Genomic DNA, 22,561 nt, shown 5'->3' on the forward strand with positions numbered 1-22,561 from the left:
TGAAAAGATTGCAGATAATGAGAGCCAGGTTCTTACCTTAGGAGAAAGAATTTACAAATAAGGAAAGGTTAAAATGAACCCTGTGATGTTGAATTGAAATTGGAAGTGTTACTGTAAGCTCATGTTTTTTCACATACACGTTTCAATAACTAGCTGCAGAATATGGATGTGTGTCTGTGAGTGAGCATACCTACATTATTTCCTAGCTTTGTTGGCAGAGAGGGCCAAAAAGCAGTGACTCTAGTAGCAGTGAGCACATGTAGTGCCAAAATCTTGGCTTCTCAATGCCATTCTCCGATAAATGGAACTAGGAATCCTTGGAGAGGTGGCTGTTCCAGTACCTGGACAGGGAATGAATATGAGAGTGTTTAACATCTTGCCAGAAAGTAAGGTAGGTAAGGAAATGCTTAAAAAGTGGGGAGGAGCTTTTCCAAAGAATACATGAGTCTACCTAAAGGAGCTTTTAATGGCCCAAACTGGAATAATTTAAGGAATAAAATAATGATAGTACTAGATTATAACCCATAGAATAAAATAAATATCCATGATTCCATAATTAATATGATCAAATAAATTAGTGGGGAGAAGAGACAGCTCTTCCTTCAGAAGTCCAATTAATAAAGGTAGAAGAAAACAGGCAAATACTACAGAAATAGTTGTTCTAAACAAGATGCTAAAATTAGTAGGTGAAAGTTTGAAAAACCTATGTATAGTTTCAAAGTATCTCCCCAAGATACTTATCAACTACAAAGGGAAAGATAGTAACAGTGGAGAAACCCAATAGAAACCACTTAACCAAGTGGTCAAAGTCAACATCACCTGTACAAATATGACATGAACTGCATGATGCCTTAAGGATACATTATTTCTGTGGCATTCTTGCCAAAATGCACACTCATTCCAATCATGAGAAAACACAAATCCACACATCAAGGGATACTATTCGGAGTAACTGATCAGTATTCTTCAAAAGTGTCTTGTCTTTTTGAAGACAAGAAAAGACTGAGGAACTATTACAGAGACATAACTAAATCCAATGTGGGATCCTGGACTGGATCCTAGAACAGAGATAGTGGATAAAGTGGTGAAATTCAAATAAGGTATTTAGTTAATAGCACTGTATCAGTGTTAATTTCTTGGTTCTGATAGTGGTACTATGGTTATGTAAATGTTAACATTAGGGAAAGCTAAGTGAGGGACATATGGCACCTACTATTTTTCCAACTTTTCTGTAAGTTAAAAACTTAGTTCAAAATAAAGTTTAAAAAAAGGGTGGTGGAGGATAATATGGTGAAACCAGTTAGTATAACTAACTGATTTTTTTCTTCCCCAGCTGCGTTCAGCCGCTTTGGTATACATACACAGAGCAGGCAGACTGTGTAAGACAGTGACTGGAGTCTAGGGCATGTTCTCAAAGCGGGGTAAGCCGCCCTGTTAGTTTGGGTCCTCTAGGAAGCAGACACTGCAGTGGAGGTGGGAATTGACCCCAGCTATGTGCAGTCACGGGCTGGGGCCCACCTCTCACTCGCTGGGCTAAGTACGCTCTGCCTGGCGGCACGTGTCCACTCAGCACCCACGAGCCCCTCCCCGTAGTGTTCCTGGTGCCTGTTTGGAACCTCCCAACTCTTGTGTCAGCTGAAAGGAAGACCGCTGCCTCCTCAGTTCTACAGCCAAGTGGTACTTTGACCCCCTTGTGAGAGACTGGACAGGCAGATGGGAGCAGGCAGGAGGAGCCATCCCACTGGCAGAAGACATCACTGAAAAGTCATTTTCTTGGCTGGTGTCATTCACAGAATCAACTGAAAAACAACAGAGCCTAGAGGGAGGCAGCACCCATGGGAGCCAACTAGGAAATCGCAATGAATTGATTTTAAGTAGCTGCCGGTGTGATTATTTTTAGCCACAGGCCTCAACCAGCTTTCAAAACCTGCTAGTAAGAGTCTCACAGTAGCCAGCAAGTAAAGCCAGCACAGAAATTTAGCTTTTGACAGCAAGAATCTGTTTAGCTGGGAGATGGCTTAGAAAGCGAATCAGAGGAAAAGAACTCTCTCTGCTGCAAGTTTAATTTTTCACATCTATCACTTTTGAAAATAAAATTTTTTTTAGTAAATCTGCCTTCTGCCACCCCAGCTCAGTATTATGTATGCATGTTGAGTAAAACAAATTATTTCACCACCTAAACTTGAGGGAGAAATAGACTTGGACGATAGTAAGTGCCGGCAATGCCCCACCCCCACACTTTGGTAGCATATCCTGCAGGAAGCCTCGATCAGAGACTGAATGGGTTTAATGTATCCACACCAGCATGCACAGAACGGCCAGGCTGGCTGATGCTGGGACTGGATCCCTGGCTGCTTCCTAAAGCGTCCAGGGCCGCCCCAGGAGGAGAGGCCTCGGGAGCCAATACAGGGGAGGCTGGCGGGGTGCCGCCAACAGTTTCCCTGACCACATCTCAAAGCAAGTGAAAGGGACCTGCAAGCAGAAAAGGGGAGGGGAGGGGAAGGAGGGGGGGAAAGCGAGGGGAGGGAGAGAGGAAGGGGAAGGGAAAAAGAGGACGACTGGTGGCAAACATGACAGAGTCTGGAGTACACAGGAAAAGCCAGTCCATCTTTACTGTAGTGAGTGCAGGATACAAAGAGTTTACAACAACCTCTAACATTTTCTTAACCATTTGATAAAAAGTTCACTATAATATTTATTGTATAATGAAGAAAAAAAACACATTCAGGGAAAAATTGAGATTAACTTATTTTTCTTAAAAGGTTCATCTCAAGGATGGCAACAAAGTCCAGCTTGTGCCGCCAAACGGTTTTACATGATCAAACCGTGTACAGCTTCTTGTGTGAACTGTTGACTACAAACATTTACCAAATACATAAATCTCTTTTAAAAAAGCCATTTTAAATATAGCAAAGCAGTGTCTTCTTGCACAGCAAAGTGAAGTTTCTACAGAGAAATAAAAGTTTTACATTTGTAAAATCTTTTTCACATTCTAATCATCTAGCTTCTTATGATCCAATGCCAGGAGTTTTCTGGTTCCTTATTTACTATGTATTTCTTGTGCGCATGATGGTTAATACAGAAAATATGTTAATGCTTTATTAGTTGTCCTTACAGTAAAAGGAAATGGTAAAACATATATTGTTCTTTTAGAACAAACCCCTGATTTAGTCTCTAACACAATGGACATAATTAGGGCTCAAAAGGTTGATTTTTGATTGGGACCATCTGTAGATGTACAGTGGTGACTTTCACTCTCAATGTAGTACCAGGTAGACTGCTGAAGGAAGTACAGCTGCTGGAAACCGTACTTTAACCAGTGCAATTTAAGCTTTTTTTGTTTTTGTCTTTTAGTAATAAAATACTTCATCTGCAGGGATAAAATTTCTTATGATGGTGTCATACAAAACACATGAGTCTAAAAGGGTAGAAAAGTAGGTTCTAAAGTGACACAGTTAGTGTCTTCCCCACTCTGAGCTGGTTTCCAACAGGAGACATGTATGTTTATGTGTTCGTACATGGGGTCTGGGTGAGGGCATCTCTGTCAAGTCCATATGCTCTAAGTCACACTGGGTATATGGGAAAAGGGTTAACAGTCAAATACTCAGTTCCTGAAAACAGAATACATTGTTACTTGGTCAGTGTAATTGAAATACAAACTCCGAGCCTTGCGTAATATTATTTTAGAAAACAGTAGTTGTACTGATTATAAACCTGCATAGAAAGAAAGACTATTGAGATACAGTCAGAAAAGCCATCTCATAAGGCACACAAGAAAATAGACAGTAAATGTGAATGTGTTAACTCCTATCCCATGTACAGCAGAAGTTCATGAACATGCATAAATAACAACCAAAGAAGCACTGAACACTTCCAAAGCTATAAATGGTTTACAAAGTGGTAAGGATTATCCTGGAAATTCAGTGTTGGGAAACTGTCTTCTTTCAATTAGGTGTGACCTCATGAAGAAATGTGCCTGTAAGTAGTTCAGTAAAATAAGTATATTTTAAAGAAAAAACAGTCCTTTCTGAATAAGAGCCAAATGTCTAAACTGACGAGAGGACAAAGCATATTGCCCTCCCTTTTTTGGCCTCTATCAAAATTTACTACCGAAAATGTCATTAAAAGCAGAATTCCATTTTGCAGCTGGGAATGCCACAAGTTTATCCTGTACCTACTACCTATGTGTCAGCCAGGAAGTCTGGCTGATGATTTGTCACAAAGAGCACAGGAGGAAAAAAACATCACAAGGAACGCAATTTAGGGGGAAAAACCAAAACATAAGTAAAAATTGTAGGTAGCTGCTTAATATTAAGTTTAAAATAGAAAATAGCAGTAATTTTAAACCCTTATTTTGAGTTTCTCAGGAAAGGGAGTATTTAAAAATCGATGATGAAAGACATACAGGACTTTGAATTTTGTTCATGGCACAAGCCCAGGGACCTGCCAAGCTTGCTGTTACCACTTAGCTGTCTTCCTGTGAGAGTAAGGCCTTGGTCAGCATCTCAGTTGAGGGCATCAGGATGGCAAGAATTGTGCCAAGAATCGGCACCATGAGAGGACTGCTCCCCACATTGCAGTGTCATTCGATGCACAGAGTGTCTGGCGTGGTAGTATTCTGTAACCAGCTGCATCATGCTATTTTAGAGGGTCAAGGAAAAAAGACCCCTTTCCCCACGAATATTTTTTCCTAATCATTTACCACTTATAAAACCTTTGTGCTCATCAACTATTTTGCCATTTTCTCTAATATTAATTAAATTAGGTCAGCTTTTCTACTATATTTTTTTCCTCACAAAAGGCAAGTTTTAAATAATGCCTTATAAAATCTGTCACAACACATTTTACATTTATGCAGGATGAACTTAACACCAATTTTTTTTGCCACTTTGCTATTTATATACACATATAAAATATATAATGATGCTCAACCCATACAGCACAAAGATTACAATGTAACATCACACATTCACCACCAGTGAGGGGAGAAACCCCTTTATACAATCCTCTGAAAAGACTGGGCCAATAATTAAAATCCAAAGTACAGTATATTTAACAAAATAGTAAATATTAAACAGTGAATACTCTACTTAATAAGGATCTCGCCTTTTCCCCCTAAATTGGCGGCAATCCACAAAAATATACTTTTTAATCTGGTGACCATACAATACATAGGTACTTACATCAAAGGTGATAATATATTTAAGATTCTATATACACAAAGAGTTTGGCTCAACTTTTAATTTACATATAGAGTAATAAGTGTTCATGGCTTTTTTTTTCCAAGGTTCTGCTTGCAAGATATTTTTGTTTGTTTTTTTTTCCCCCTCTTAAAATAAAACTAGAAAGTTAAAACAAGATAAAGCTATTCTCTAAAAAAAAAGTTACAACATACAGCTTTGGCTTATATAAATAATTCATAGCAGAATGTGTTCAAAAGTAGTGAATATAATTTTATATATAGTCATCAATTCATAAGGGTGTTTTCTTTCATATAAAATATACATGAGCTAAAATCAGTTTCTTTAATTTTTATGATATGAATGTAAAAAGAAACTTCTGACATATTCCAATTATAACTTAATATATTAATTTACTGTTAATGCTCTATATTTCTAGGCTAATATTTTCTGAATATTTCATGCGTGTTTTCTATTCTCTCTCTTTTTTATTAGCTAAAGATCACTTCTTTGACCCAATACATTTTTGCACGTGCAAAACAGTTATGTGTGGGGCTTTTTTGTTTTGTTTTTTGTTTTTAATATCAACAGCCCTTTCCCATGCACCTCTTTGCAACAGAGACCCATGCCAGGTGGGTAATTAATATAAATGTCATTTTATGTACAGTATTGCTTTCTTGGTTCCTGCTTTTCTACTGCTCTGTTCTACAAAGCATTTTTCTTAAGTAACTACAGTCACCGCACAGTTAAATAAAACAAGTAGGGGCCCTCTAGGTTTCTGCAAGCTAGTGTGGGAGAATTATATATATGGGTACATGTTTCTCTGCAAAAACTGGTTATCTTATGAAACAAGTAGTCCAAGGAAGTGCCAGACTAGACTCTGCCTACAGGGTGCTCTGTTTGCCATGGGACGCACACCTGCAGATCTACAAGAGTTTGCAGGTAAGTGCCTGATTCCGTGTATGCAACACACACCCACACATAAACACACTCACACCCACATACATATATATGTAAAGGAATATATATGTATGTACATATAAATATATTTAACTCATGTCCTTATTTACCAACTTAGATATGTAGAGCAGTTCACTGCAGTAACAGAAAGTACAAACACCAGCCTGGAAGCCTTAGGTCACCCACGCGTCCATCCTCATTCGCTTTACGGAAGGGCTCTCTCTGTCCTCAGTGTTTGGGGGTCGGCCAAGCACAATCGGAGAATGGAAGTCGCTCCGCGGGTCCTCCCGGTCACTGCCATCATAGGAGCTGCTTGAGCTGCTCAGACTGTCTACAGGGGAGCGGCCCATTTCCTGCCGCGGCTGTGGCTGCGGCTGCGGCTGAGGGGGTTGTGACTGCGGCGGTGGCTGCGGCTGCTGCTGGAAGCCTGATGGGGTCATTCGATCCCGGGGAGGTGAAATTGGTTCTGACTTAATGTTGATGTTTTGGTTGGTATTAATGGATAAATTCGAACCCTGAGATAACTGCCCTCCAGCACTGAAGGGAAAAAAAAAAAGATATGGTAGATGGTTTGTGAGTACATCTGCATAAATGGAATATTACAGACACCACCCGACTGAAAAAAGTCCAGGGTCTGAAATACTGTCAGAATTCCCCAAGACCAGTTTTGGTGTTTCCTGCAGTGCTTGGCACAGAAAAAAATTATATATCCCTGGTAGACAAAAAACAAGTACAGTTGAGATTTTTAGTGACTGGTCCTGTTACCCACAGTCTTGGTACTTCTGTAGCTGAAGGATCCAAAACAGTGTCAGTGACTAATGCTGTACATGGACCAAAATGGCAGAGGAACAATATGGCAACTTGAATTCTGCTTCCTCTCTTCCTTTCTGCTGCTTCTGTGACAGGCACAACATGTCACCTATTCTCACAGCAGCTCTCAGAAGTCAGTCATGTCACCCTATTTTCCAGATGAGGAAAGTGTCTCAGAAAGGCTAAGTGACTTGCTCAGAGTAGGACACAGTAGAGTGTATACAGGCTTTCCCCCCAGTCTGAGCACCAAGCCTTTTCCACTTGCCTTTGCATGGTTATTTTTAGTGTGTTCATTTAGGATGCTCTGCAAAGGCCCGAGGGCCAAACACCTGTGTAGGCAAAGAAATTTCCCTCAGATACTCTGTGCCTTTCTCCATGACATAATTCCCAAGACGACTGATAACAGTATGCATTGTGGAGCTATTTCAGGATGCAGGGAAGCTCTCTGGGGATTTTCAGGGCAGGAGGCTAAGAGGCTGGGTGTCCTGAGTGTCCTGAGCAGGGGCAAGGCAGCCAACCCTCGTGGAGGCCTCGTGGGCCTGCTATGCTGTCCCCTCATCTCCTCTAGCTGCTCTGTGGGCTGACTATTCTGGTTCTACTGAAGCACCATTCCTTCTGCTGGTGATGCCTGGTCCTACCTGGGCACCACTGTAAACCCTTTTCACTTATATCCCCACACACTGTCCATAAGGAACATTCTCTTTTGTGAACCCTTCTTGGTGAGGTATACAGTGTATGCAGTGGGCTGGGATCAACCACATGAATCCCATGTAGCTTGATTCATACATAAGATACCCAAGCCCTACCACTCCACCCCTACGATCCGGGGAAGAAAGCAAAGGGCACAGCCCATTTTCTTATTCTCTTTGTCTGTTGATGTTAACCAAGGCAAAAAAGAGAAGGGTGGTAGGTAGGCCGGAATACCTTCAGGCTGCCTTTCTTCAAAGGCAGTGGAATGAGACAGGGGTTGGGAAATAGGGGTACAGATTTGGGGAAAATTTCTAGTTACTCACACGAGAGAGCTGAGGGCTGCTTGTCCTAAATGGTGCTGCTGCCAGGCTGACACCTGTCCCAGAGACAGCATTCCTGGGGAGTTGAAGCCCTGCAGGGCCGACAGGTCTGCACTAGTCAGTGAGTAATCTAAAAAAGAAGGAAATGTTGCTTGTGTGTGTAATAAAAGGAGCATGCAAAATCTGTTTTTCAATTAGTTGCTTCAAAAGTTTTATGTTGAGAGAAGCCAGGTACTTCATAACATCAAACAACGCACTTATGGGTCTAAAACCCACAAAAACTTTTTCTTTGGGGAGGTTTATAGGACCTAGCTGTATTCAGTTGTCTGGGATTATTTCAATAAAAAACGTTTCAATTTTGTACTGAATAATTTATAGTTTATTATTTTACAAGAAGTTGAGATACTTCTTCCGGACTTGTAAATAGAAATAATAAAAATACCATCACTAAAGGATGTTCCTATACAATTGTTATTTTAAATAAATATGCCCACTGCTACCCTCCTGAACAAAGAGAAACACTCCAGCTCACCCTGACTCCATCTAAATCAGCACATCTCATATTCTTGAAATAAAGGGGGAGCAGGAAAGACTCAGGACCCCTTCTCATGGGGTGCCAAGCTTAGTGACATAGACAGTATTTACATTATCACACAATTAAATGACTGCGTTTGTTCGAAGTACAGGAACTGTCAAAGATCCCTGACTGCATGCAAAATGAAAGTTCATCAAAAAACTGTTACAAGACATAATATACATGAATGCTTCAGTCATAATCGTTGTGACCAAGACGTGGGATGTTAGTTATCATTCACACGTAGAGTTATTTCAGTTCATCATTAACACTTGTCTTTTCCAGTTAGTTCTAAAGAGAGGAGGCACAAACTCTTCTAACTTCTTTTTCATGTCTCAAGAGAGGTGTTTAAAGAAATTGGTCTTCCTGGTGAATTAGTATTTTAAAAAAAGAAACTGAGTTGAAACAGCATAGCTCTGCTTAGGATATTTTCTCATTTAGTGTTCTCTAAGATTGCCTCGTCCCTCCCCACAGAAGCTGGGGTGGGGGTCCATCACACTGTGCCTTCCACAGTGCCTCCAAGTCCTTCCAACTACTTACTTGACATGTCTACTTGGATGTCTCTCCAGACACACCTCAAATCTGACATGACCCCAACTGGACTCATCATTTCCTCCAAACCTGCTTCTCTTTAGTAAATGGAACCAACTTTCACATGACTGTTCGTGCCAGAAACCTGTGGGTGTTATCCTTGGTACTTACTTCCACCACCAACCATCATGTCTGGTTGACTCTAGCTACTGTCTCTCAAGCCTGCCCAAGTTTCACCGTCTCTACTGCCACCACCCTAGTTCACGCCATCAGTATCCATTACTTGGATCACAGTAGCCTCTTGTGTGGTGTCCTTGAATTCACTTTTGCCCCATGCACACTGTAGCCAGGTGATCTCAAAAAAAAAATATGGTCATGATACCTCTCTGCTTAAAACCTTTCTATGGCTTCCCAATGCTCTCAATGCTTCTCATGTCCAAAGTCCTCAACAAGGCCTATGCATCCCTACTTACCTCTGTAGTTTCAACTCTACAGCCGTCCCATCCCTCCAGCCACATTCCTGCTGCCTCCTAGCCTTTGTACACAGTACTCCCTCTTCCCGGAACACTCTCCCTACTCTGCCTGGCTGAGTCACACGTGCTCCTTCAGGCTGAAGCTTCAGTGAAGCCCTTAACACGACAGTAATAAATTATTCCTAGAGCTGTTTGTCCTGTGACTTTTCCTCTGATAGACCCTACATTCCACTGTTAACCACACACTCTTGTATTTCCAGTGCCTGCCATGGTGCTTGTTACACAGTATGTGTTCAATAAATATGTGCTGAATAGATTCATGAATAAGTGGAGAAGCTGGGAGTGTTATGGATGGGCATGAGGAAGCGTCTATATGATTCCTTCACACAGAACTATTGTACTCTTTGAAATGTTGCTCATTCATCCCTGTACTGACTGGCATGTGTCTGACACATGCCACACATACAACGTAGCTGATATACTAACAAAAGACAAAACATGGACGCATGTTTTAAAAAGGCAAATAGATAAATACGTTAAAGATAATGTGGCAACATTAAACAGAATAGGTGCTCTGAGAGAGAGCAAAGACTATGTAGTTAAAGGAGGAGTGAGATTGATGCTAAGTGATGGACAGTTTCGACAGAACCTGACTCCATTTTTATGTTTTGGTAATTCCTTCTGGACTTAAAAAAAAAAGATTCTTTAAATCCCATGGCATTTCTAAAAACAAATACAGGGGGGTATCTAAGTTGAATATTGGAAAAACCTGTCATGAAATGCTCAGTAAACTGTAATCTAATGTTGACACCCTGCTCAAGCCCCATCTCCTCAGCCAACACTCCTCTGAACATTCTAGCTCACAGATTTCCTTCTTTCCTCACCTTCTCGAGATCACAGCATGAACTGGTAACCTCAACAACTCAGGACTTCCCCGCCATAGTTACCAACTTAGGTATGTCCTGTCTCCTTTTCCAGAATAAACTTGGGAGAAAATGTATGTCCCTAGAATAGTGTTGCTCATATAGCTGGTGATCAGGACAATGAAACAGAATTTATATGAATGCATAATCCCTGGCTTTACTCTAGATTTAGCTGATGGATTTGGACTTTTTTTTCATATTGATTGTTGGAAAAGGTAGTAGACATTTTCTAAGAGGCTTTCTTTTTCAACAAAACCTTTTAAAGTTATTTCTGTTTTAAAAGAAGTACTTGGAATTAAAGCAGCAATCAAATGTATTGATGGCTCTGCACCCCTCTGGGAGCTCCAGAGAGCAGGGTGAAAGCACCGTGCTACAGCATTTATCCTGAAGTCTAAAATTAGATGATTTTTATTAGTCTCCTTATTAGAATCACAAAAGAATAAATTCTCTGCACTGTAGTCTCTGAAAAACTGGCAAGGTATTTTTAACTATTTCCCTCTTTCCTTCTTTTGAAGCATCAGGTGTTTGGCTCAGCTGGCGAGAAAGTGAAGCCCCATGTGTCCTCTGCCGCTCCCTATGATGGCACATCTAGAGAAACCTGTGCACGTCGGGTTCTCCACACAGCCTGCGTGGCTGAAAGCACCCCTTCAGTCACTGCAGCATTCTTAAATTTACCTGATATACCCTCCAAATAGGGTATTTGGGAGTGAAATGTCTAAATAAGCATGAATGAGTGAAAAGCTCCCCTCAGAGGTGACGAGTGACAGACTCTGAGGAGAAACAAGAAAGCTGCTGGTCTTGCCCCTCAGGCACAAACAGCAGAAACCAAAAGGGGTGTCACACGGAGGAAAACATGACCTGCTGGCACAGCCACCCAACTCCACCTCCCCGAGCCCTGAGGTCCAAAGGGACTCAGTCTTTCCCAAGCTAGGTTGACACAGCATACAGAAAAACACCTCATTTTAAAAGCCTGGAATAGTGAGATGCTATTTAACAAGAACTATATAGAAAATGCCGAGCCTTTTGCTCCGCTTGCTGCATACCATAATTTTGATAACAGCTAGTTGTTTCTTCGTCAGGGGTTAAGTAAAAGTTCATGCTGGGAAATCTTTCTACGATCAATGCGTATTTTCTAATTTTTTTTCAAGACTAGCATGTGTTTCTTTAACATATCCAAATGTGAATCTAAGAAACTGGAAATAACTTATTTCAATAAATATACTATTTAAAAATCATAAAAGCACATGTTGAGCACAAAACAAAGAAATAAAACCCACAAAAGGCAACAGAGTAGGCTTACCAGTGTTGTAGGCGGTCGGCATTGCTGAGTACACCAGGCCCTGTGGAGGCAGGCTAGGGGTTGTCACAGACACCACGGGGGTAGCTAGGGGCTGAGTGGCTTGAGAACTGCTTATCCTCTGGGTATTCTGTGAGAGAGAAGAAAAAAGTAAAAGTGTTATTCTGTGAGTATTTATATTCAAACTTAATATTTTAAAAATAACATTCAATTTAAAAGTGACTTTTCACAGTTTTATGATGTGAATGTCATTATTCCCTGAAGCAGTGATCATGTGAAAACCTTAAAAATACTAATAAGAATAACTAAATATTTAATTTTAAAGGACGTATTTTACATTAATTATTCAGTTTCCCCTAGAGTCTTTTTCATAGAGTTTATTGATGGCAGAGATATACCCTTAAAATAGAAAACTGCATTAGGACTGATAACACTTATGTGTTAGCATAAATGACGACTTGATGCCACTATAAAGATAGCCAAACTACCCTAAATAAAATATGTGTAGATTTTAAATACCAGAGGATAGCAAGGTCATTTGTATATATAGAGATTATAAGTCCATGAGCATATAGGGATCAAAACTACTTTTTGCAGCATTTACTAATTTAACAAGGTTTTAAGTCATGGCTTACTAAAGTGCAGCTTGTATTCATATTTCCTTCCCTCTGATCCTGCAGTTGACACACACACACACACACACACACACACACACACACACACACACACACACACACACATATATATGTACATGTATATGTATGTATATATTTAGATATAGATTTTTTAAGACTTTTAAAAGAGCAGTTTTAGGTTCACGGCAAAATTGAAGGAAAGGTACAGAGATTTACCATATACTCCCTGCCCCCATACATGCAGAGCCTCTCCCATCATCCACATCATCCAACACTGACTGTTTTTTAACGGCAGATTCACACACAGTCTCCTGACTCTTATGAGAGGAGAAGCTTTGGGTAGAGAGCTCTTGAATAAAGTACTTTTTTATTTTTATTTTTATTTTTTTGAATAAAGTACTTTTGACAGGGCTGCATGAAAAATGGTAAATGCTTGCCAACTGACAGCATCTACATAGTATCCTATCTACAATGGGAATGAAAAAAGAAAACAACTATTGAATAATCAAGTCAGTTTAAGATAGTCACCATTCTGTATGTGTAGAGGTATGACAGGGCAGTTTCTCATGACACTGCCTTAAGTGAACACTTTCTAAAACTGAGGATCAGAGGAACAGGACAGACTCCAAGTTCCATGTGGTTAGAACACAAGAAGGCTAAAGCATAACTCCAGGGTTATTTTTTTCTAACTGAAGAAATTACAGCCTGATAACTGACATTTGGGGTACTAAGCCATATGAATAAAAGTATAATTCAGTGCCCTTGAGGTTATAGAGAGTCAGGATGTGATTCAGTTTTCTCTATCACCATTTCAAAGGGTAATCAGATAAAGGCCTTTGGTTAGATCTAGATTTTTGAACTTTTGATCATTTGATAAGGATCCAGATCTCATTTTATTTCTTTTTAGTTTGTATTTTCTATCCAATCTTAAATTAGAGGATGTCGGAAAGACCATTCAGGTATACTGCCCTGGATCTTGTCCCAGATTCACTAATTCCTAAGCACTGGGAAAATCATTTAACCTCTCCAAACCTCTTCAGTTGTAAAGTGGGGAAGATAGTGATCATTGTGCTGCCTACCTTGTAGTACTACTGTGAGAATATAGTAAGGTAATAGATGGGAAATGCTTTGAGACAACTGAAGTACTACAGGAAGGTAAGATAGTACCCTTAAATTATTGCTCTAAGAAACCCTCTGGCCCAAGATTTCTACATAACTCGTATAAAAAAAAAGGTAAATATATTTATTCCTTCTGATCCATAGCTATTCCCCTGGAGCTGTCATGAAGTAGAGTTGTTCTAGAATTGCAAGGCTTCTAAAGGAATCTCTGTAGCCTGGTTCTAAAGGAGTCTTTAGTGTAGGCTCCGGCACTTGTCTTTATTTCACTTGGGGTCAGAGCCATTCATGATTATATTTTAGAGCTCAAGCCAATTTATACAACTTTCCGAATTCTAATAGATTGTGTTTCTGATTATATTTTAGTCTGACACATAAAGCTCTGCATTTTAAATTGATTAAGTTTTAGAGTCTGAATTAGCTTAAGTTTTAGAAATGCGAATGACTATACAATTTTTGGTTATATATTTGTTTCTTAATTACAAGTATTTATTTTTATGATTGCTAGATTTTATAGTCTTCAAATACTTAGAAATTTACCTTTGAGATTCTGTAATTGAGGGTATACTTTAAGGAATGTGGAAAGGAATACATTTTTGTCTCAGCATCAAGTTAAAAATTTTAATGAATTTTTGAGACAGATCTACTTTGGATTTAATTTGTTCTCACAGATTTGGTCACTGAAACTTCAAGAGTCAAATACTAGGTGAAAAATAAAGTACAACATGGTTTGGTCTAGCTTTATTCATGCCATAGCTTCACCTCCACGGAAATCTACTGATGTGACCTCAAGATGGGGGGGTGGGTGGGATGGGGTGTGTGTGTTTGTAAAACAGTAACACTCCAATATATCGGTTCTACCCATTAAAGCTCAATGGCACTGATTTCCACAGCCACTAGAGGGCAACATATTGCTAGATAATTCATAAGTTCACAAGGAAGCACTTATGATAACTTCTTAAGGGTATAAATAGTGAGGTTTAATCTAAGATGAATTATTTTATCTTGAGCTATAAACATCCATTTGCTAATCATTACTGTATCATTAAGTACAGTATTTCCCCAAAAGATAGTTAAAATCTGCACATGATATAATCCAACGCCACAACGAAAGCTGGCTAGTATATTTTAGTTAACCAATATGAAACCACATCCAAAACTGTGAGAGTGAACACAAAGTTAAAGAACAATCTCTCGTTTTAAGGACAGAGCACAGACAACCTTATTTGAAAAGAAAGCAACTGTGCAAAACATACCAACATGCATATATATATATAATAATGTAAACAAAATGAACAGATGCCTTTCCCCCATGCTTTCATGCAATCTAAACCTCTGTCCATGCTAAAAACTAAACATTTTCAAGTTTTTATTCCCCTTAAGGTCACCTAATTAGCAGCTGACTGTGAAATCAGAAGATCAGTTCTGTGAGGTTTGAGTTTTAGTTCCCAAAGAAATATATTAACTGAAAGTTACTTTTAGTCAAATTTAATTTCTAGAAAAAAAGCCAATAGAAATCATTTGTTTTGGAAAAAAGGTAATAGCTACTTTTAAGAACAGAATATCTTCTGATAGAAAAAAAAATAAGTTTGTGTATGTTAAATTAAAGACATTCATTTTAATAAACAGGGAACCCCCTTGTGGTTCAGATCGTCTCATGCAGGATGAAATAATTCTAACTCTGAAAAAAGGTGACCTCACCAAAAATGATGTAATCTTTTTGAAAGAAAGAGAAACACAAGACAGTGTGTTACAATCTGAGGAACTGTGAGGGTGAAGTCATTTTCTAAAAATATATTAATAATTTGGGGAACTATAAAAGGTATTCTGTATCTTTCCTTAAAAAAAATCTTTAATGTGTCTTCTCATCATGGACAGCTATTGTTTATAAAGGCTCTATCCCAAAGTTCCCTAAAAAGTGGTAACAAATAAAATGGGTCAAGATATACAATTATAAGTAGGAAAACCAGACTCTGCAGTACCCGTAGGTTGGTTTAGTTATTCAAAATGTTTGGACAGTATTTAATAGCAAGAAAAAAAATCTGTGTAACAAAGGGAATATTAGATAAAAACACTGAAGAGAATTAGTACTTTCTACATCTTTTTCAACTCCCTTCAATCGGAAACCCACACTCACCAACTCCAATTCCTCTTCCTCCGACTGCACTCAGCACATAAGAGGGATAAGAGAGTTACTAAGACTGTTGGTACTCGAATATTAAATATTTCTTTAGAAAAACATGGTATCTGAACACTAGCAGTTGTTTGGAAGTCTAAAGAGATGATTATATATGCAGTAAGTACAAACATAAATTATTTATTGTTTCTGTACCTGTAGTTGACTTCAAAAGACTGGAAAGATTCTTTTAAATCCTCTAGGGCCAGGATTTAGACATTCCTACCCCAACTTGGTCTGCTCTTATGCTGGCCTCGCCTACACATGGCCATGCTACTGTGACAATATATAAAAGTATTTCCTAATCATGAAACTAGTTTCTATTTGGAATCTGGAGAATATTAACTCTATACTTACATCTAAATCCTCCCATCCCTACCCTACCTGGTCACACATGTCCATTTATCTTATACTAGATTCTGTGCTCCTTGGTGGGCAGAAATTATCTTGTTTTCTTATTTCCCACAGTAACTAAGCACACTGTTATGAAACAACAAGAAATCAAACATTTAGTAAGTATAGTTTTAAATAATACAAATTTATATGTTTATCATTTGCAAATACAGTTTTCAAATGAATATAATAATTTCAATGGAGAAAAACCACATATATGAAGAAAATGAGACTGGAGGAGAAATGAACTGATAAATCACATACAGAAAAGATGAATGAAACATACTGCTCCTTTTTCCCCTACACATCTAGAAAGTCTTAATATGCTAGAAATAATCTACTATCTAGGGTTTTTATTATTTTACTTGAGTAAGTCAAGCTTCTTTGTCAATCTGCGAAAGGTGTCTTTATAAGCATCACTGATACATGAAGCCCCAATCTGAAAGCAGACAATGGTGTAAAATAGGAAGAAGCCTCATTATTTACTGTGAAAAACAACTACCTGGCCTATAAACTTCTATTTCAAATGTGCGCAAAATGCTCTTCAACTGTTCTGTTACAGATGTCTTCACACATCTCCAACTGTAAGACACATCAAAATAATATGGGTGTGTGTACAGTTTTCACTATAACTTACAGGGATAAGGGTGTAAATAGTTTCTGTGGCAAATTTTAAGAATTCCACGGAGATGCTTCATGATCTCTTAAAAAAAAGATTAAGATAACTGACAAGGTACTAAATGTCAAACTTGTAGTTTGTCCTTAAATCCTGCAGTTTATTAGTAATTCTTATAAACGTATTTCTACACCTTAAATGAAACTTCCTATAGTTTTTATTTCTGAAGGATAGTGGCAGGTATTCCACATCCAGTTCATGAAAGGTGAGCCATTATGACTATCCTAAATGTCATTTTTTCTCAACTCCTTTTCTTGGGGACATACTTCTCTGTTATATATAGGTATGTATTTTTTAAACATCTTTATTGGAGTATAATTGCTTTACAATGTTGTGTTAGTTTCTGCTGTATAACAAAGTAAGTCAGCTATATGTATATATATATCACCCCCATATCCCCTCCCTCTTGCATTTCCCTCCCACCTTCCCCATCCCACCCCTCTAGGTGGTCACAAAGCACTGAGCTGATCTCTCTGTGCGTGCGATGAAGCTGCTTCCCACTAACTATTTTACAGCTGGTAGTGTATATATGTCAGTGCTAATTTCTAACTTCGTCCCAGCTTACCCTTACCCCTCCCGGTGTCCTCAAGTCCATTCTCTACATCTGTGTATTTATTCCTGTCCTGCCCCTAGGTTCGTCAGAACCAAGTTTTTTTTTTTTTAGATTCCATGTGTGTTAGCATACGGTATTTGTTTTTCTCTTTCTGACTTACTTCAATCTGTATGACAGACTCTAGGTCCATCCACCTCAAGACAAATAACTCAATTTCGTTTCTTTTTATGGCTGAGTAATATTCGATTGTATATATGTGCCACATCTTCTATATCCATTCATCTGTCGATGGACACTTAGGTTGCTTCCATGTCCTGGCTATTGTAAATAGTGCTGCAATGAACATTGGGGTGCATGTGTCTTTTTGAATTATGCTCTTCTCAGGGTATATGCCCAGTAGTGGGATTGCTGGGTCATATGGTAGTTCTATTTTTCTTTTTTTAAGGAACCTCCATACTGTTCTCCACAGTGGCTGTACCAATTACATTCCCACCAACAGCGCAAGAGGGTTCCATTTTCTCCACACCCTCTCCAGCATTTGTTGTTTGTAGATTTTTCGATGATGGCCATTCTGACTGGTGTGAGGTGATACCTCATTGTGGTTTTGAATTGCATTTCTCTGATGATGAGTGATGCTGAGCATCCTTTCATGTGTTTGTTGACAATCTGTATATCTTCTTTGGATAAATGTCTATTTTAGGTCTTCTGCCCATTTTTGGATTGGGTTGTTTTTTGATATTGAGCTGCATGAGTTGCTTGTACATTTTGGAGATTAATCCTTTGTTGCTTCATATGCAAATATTGCTCCCATTCTGAGGGTGGTCTTTTCATCTTGTTTATCGTTTCCTTTGCTGTGCAAAAGCTTTTAAGTTTCATTAGGTCCCATTTGTTTGTTTTTATTTCCATTTCTCTAGGAGGTGGGTCAAAAAGGATCTTGCTGTGATTTATGTCACAGAGTTTTCTGCCTATGTTTTCCTCTAAGAGTTTTATAGTGTCTGGCCTTACATTTAGGTCTTTAATCTATTTTGAATTTATTTTTGTATACAGTGTTAGGGAGTGTTCTAATTTTACTCTTTTACATGTAGCTATCCAGTTTTCCCAGCACCACTTACTGAAGAGGCTGTCTTTTCTCCATTGTATATTCTTGCCTCCTTTATTAAAATAAGGTGACCATATGTGCGTGGGTTTATCTCTGGGCTTTCTATGCTGTTCCATTGATCTGTATTTCTATTTTTGTGCCAGTACCATCTGTCTTGATTACTGTAGCTTTGTAGTATAGTCTGTAGTCCGGGAGCCTGATTCCTCCAGCTCCGTTTTTCTTTCTCAAGATTGCTTTGGCTATTCAGGGTCTTTTGTGTTTCCATACAAATTGTGAAATTTTTTGTTCTAGTTCTGTGAAAAATGCCATTGGTAGTTTAATAGGGATTGCACTGAATGTGTAGATTGCTTTGGGTACTATAGTCATTTTCACAACGTTGATTCTTCCAATCCAAGAACATGGTATATCTCTCCATCTGTTTGTACCGTCTTTAATTTTTCATCAGTGTCTTATAGTTTTCCGCATACAAGTCTTTTGTCTCCTTAGGTAGGTTTATTCCTAGGTGATTTATTCTTTTTGTTGAAGTGGTAAATGGGAGTGTTTCCTTAATTTCTCTTTCAGATTTTTCATCATGAGTGTATAGGAATGCAAGAGATTTCTGTGCATTAATTTTGTATCCTGCTACTTTACCAAATTCATTGATTAGCTCTAGTAGTTTTCTGGTAACATGTTAGGATTCTCTATGTATAGTATCATGTCATCTGCAAACACTGACAGTTTTACTTCTTCTTTTCTGATTTGGATTCCTTTTATTTCTTTTTCTCCTCAGACTGCTGTGGCTAAAACTTCCAAAACTATGTTGAATAACAGTGGTGAGAGGGCTCAACCTTGCCTTGTTCCTGGTCTTAGAGGAAATGGTTTCAGTTTTTCACTATTGAGAATGATGTTGGCTGTGGGTTTGTCATATACGGCCTTTATTATGTTGAGGTAGGTTCCCTCTATGCCTACTTTCTAGAGAGTTTTTATCATAAATGGGTGTTGAATTTTGTCGAAAGCTTTTTCTGCATCTACTGAAATGATCATATGGTTTTTAGCCTTCAATTTGCTAACAGGGTGTATCACATTGATTGATTTACATATACTGAAGAATCCCTGCATTCCTGAGATAGACCCAACTTGATTATGGTGTATGATCCTTTTAATGTGCTGTTGGATTCTGTTTGCTAGTGTTTTGTTGAGGATTTTTGCATCTATGTTCATCAGTGATATTGGCCTGTAGTTTTCTTTTTTTGTGATATCTTTGTCTGCTTTTAGTATCAGGGTGATAGTGGCCTCATAGAATGAGTTTGGGAGTGTTCCTCCCTCTGCTATATTTTCCAAGAGTTTGAGAAGGATAGGTGTTTGCTCTTCTCTGAATGTTTGATAGATTCACCTGTGAACCCATCTGGTCCTGTGCTTTGGTTTGTTGGCAGACTTTTAATCACAGTTTCAATTTCAGTGCCTGTGATTGGTCTGTTTATATTTTCTATTTCTTCCTGGTTCAGCCTCGGAAGGTTGTGCTTTTGTAAGAATTTGTGCATTTCTTCAGGTTGTCCATTTTATTGGCATATAGTTGCTTGTAGTAATCTCTCATGATCCTTTGTGTTTCTACAGTGTCAGTTGTTACTTCTTTTTCATTTCTAATTCTGTTGATTTAAGTCTTCTCCCTTTTTTTCTTGATAGGTCTGGCTAATGGTTTATCAATATTGTTTATCTTCTCAAATAACCAGCTTTTAGTTTTGCTGATCTTCGGTATTGTTTCCTTCATTTCTTTTTCATTTATTTCTGATCTGATCTTTATGATTTCTTTCCTTCCGCTAACTTTAGGGTTTTTTGTTCTTCTTTCTCTAATTGCTTTAGGTGTAAGGTTAGGTTGTTTGAGATTTTTCTTGTTTCTTGAGGTAGGATTGTATTGGTATAAACTTCCCTCTTAGAACTGCTTTTGCTTTTGCTGCATCCCATAGGTTTTGGGTTGTGTTTTCATCATCATTTGTTTCTAGGTACTTCTTGATTTCTCTTTGTTTTCTTCAGTGATCTCTTGGTTATTTAGTAGAGTACTGTTTAGCCTCCATGTGTTTGTATTTTTTAGTTTTTTTCCCATAATTGATATCTAGTCTCATAGCATTGTGGTCAGTAAAGATCTTGTTATGATTTCAATTTTCTTAAATTTACCAAGGCTTGATTTGTGTCCCAAGATATGATCTAGCCTGGAGAATGTTCCATGAGCACTTGAGAAGACAGTGTATTCTGTTGTTTTTGGATGGAATGTCCTATAAATATCACTTAAGGCTATCTTGTCTAATGTGTCATTTAAAGCTTGTGTTTCCTTATTTATTTTCTGTTTGGATCATCTGTTCATTGGTGAAAGTGGGTGTAAAGTCCCCTACTATGATTGTGTTACTGTTGATTTCCCCTTTTATGGCTGTTAGCATTTGCCTTCTGTATTGAGGTGCTCCTATGTTGGATGCATAAATATTTACAATTGTTATATCTTCTTCTTGGATTGATCCCTTGATCATTATGTAGTGCCCTTCTCTGTCTCTTGTAATAGTCTTTATTTTAAAGTCTATTTTGTCTGATATGAGAATTGCTACTCCAGCTTTCTTTTGATTTCCATTTGCATGGAATTTCATTTTCCATCCCCTCACTTTCAGTCTGTATGTGTCCCTTGGTCTGAAGTGGGTCTCTTGTGGACAGCATATATATGGGTCTTGTTTTTGTATCCATTCAGCCAGTCTGTGTCTTTTGGTGGGAGCATTTAATCCATTTACATTTAAGATAATTATCGATATATATATGTTCCTATTACCATTTTCTTAATGGCTTTGGGTTTGTTTTTGGAGGTTTTTTCCTTCATTCGTGTTTCCTGCCTTGAGAAGTTCCTTTGGCATTTGTTGTAAAGCTGGTTTTGTGGTGCTGAATTCTCTTAACTTTTACTTGTCTGTAAAGGTTTTAATTTCTCTGTCAAATCTGAATGAGATCTTTGCTGGGTAGAGTAATCTTGGTTGTAGATTTTTTCCTTTCATCACTTTAATTATATGCTGCTGCTCCTTTCTGGCTTGCAGAGTTTCTGTTGAAAGATCAGCTGTTTACCTTATGGGGATTCCTTTGTATGTTATTTGTTGCTTTTCCCTTGCTGCTTTTAATATTCTTCTTTGTATTTAAATTTTGATACTTTGATTAATATGTGTCTTGGCATCTTCTCCTTGGATTTATCCTGTATGGGACTCTCTGCGCTTCCTGGACTTGATTGACTATTGCCTTTCCCTTGTTAGGGAAGTTTTCAACTATAATCTCTTCAAATATTTTCTTAGACCCTTTCTTTTTCTCTTCTACTTCTGAGACCCCTATAATTCGAATGTTGGTGCATTTAATATGGTCCCAGAGGTCTCTGAGACTGTCCTCAATTCTTTTCATTCTTTATTCTGCTCTGCGGTAGTTATTTCCACTATTTTATCTTTCAGGTCACTTATACGTTCTTCTGCCTCAGTTATTCTGCTATTGATTCCTTCTAGAGAATTTTTAATTTCATTTATTGTGTTGTTCATTGTTGTTTGTGGGCTCTTTAGTTCCTCTAGGTCCTTGTTAAACGTTTCTTGTATTTTCTTCATTCTATTGGAGACTGGATCATCTTTACTATCATCATTCTGAATTCTTTTTCCAGTATACTGCCTATTTCCTCTTCATTTGTTTGGTCTGGTGGGTTTTTATCTTGTTCCTTCATATGCTGCATATTTCTCTGTCTTCTCTTTTTGTTTAACTTACTGTGTTTGGGGTCTCCTTTTTGCAGGCTGCAGGTTTGTAATTTCCGTTGTTTTTGGTGTCTGTCCCCAGTGGGTGAGGTTGCTTCAGTGGCTTGTGTAGGCTTCCTGGTGGAGGGGACTAGTGCCTGTGTTCTGGTGGGTAGGGCTGGATCTTGTCTTTCTGGTGGGCAGGGCTGCGTCCAGTGGTGTGTTTTGGGGTGTCTGTGAACTCAGTATGATTTTAGGCAGCCTCTCTGCTAATGGGTGGGGTTGTGTTTCTGTCTTGCTTGTTGTTTGGCATGAGGCATCCAGCACTGGAGCTTGTTGCCTGTTGGGTGGAGCTGGGTCTTAGTGTTGAGACGGAAATCTCTGGGAGAGCTCTCACTGATTGATATTACGTGGGGCCGGGAGGTCTCTGATGGTCCAATGTCCT

General features: G+C 38.6%; 1 protein-coding gene across 8 annotated transcripts in view; it reads right to left on the reverse strand.

The window, feature by feature from the left end:
* Positions 1 to 2,586: 2,586 nt before the first annotated feature.
* Positions 2,587 to 22,561, reverse strand: part of MEF2A (myocyte enhancer factor 2A) — a 174,332-nt gene continuing 154,357 nt past the window's right edge. For 5 of the 8 annotated variants that reach the window (XM_060155665.1, XM_060155684.1, XM_060155628.1 and 2 more), the window contains 4 exons: positions 15,647 to 15,670; positions 11,762 to 11,888; positions 7,964 to 8,090; positions 2,587 to 6,677 (listed from right to left, as the gene is read on the reverse strand). In XM_060155665.1, the coding sequence (XP_060011648.1) occupies positions 6,314 to 6,677; positions 7,964 to 8,090; positions 11,762 to 11,888; positions 15,647 to 15,670 (642 nt within the window). In that variant the 3' untranslated portion in view covers positions 2,587 to 6,313. The remainder of the gene's footprint in view (positions 6,678 to 7,963; positions 8,091 to 11,761; positions 11,889 to 15,646; positions 15,671 to 22,561) is intronic. The other 3 variants (XM_060155692.1, XM_060155647.1, XM_060155657.1) reach the window with 1 other exon arrangement.

Source organism: Lagenorhynchus albirostris, chromosome 1 (genome assembly GCF_949774975.1).
Source record: "Lagenorhynchus albirostris chromosome 1, mLagAlb1.1, whole genome shotgun sequence".
NCBI classification, from domain to species: Eukaryota; Metazoa; Chordata; class Mammalia; order Artiodactyla; family Delphinidae; genus Lagenorhynchus; species Lagenorhynchus albirostris.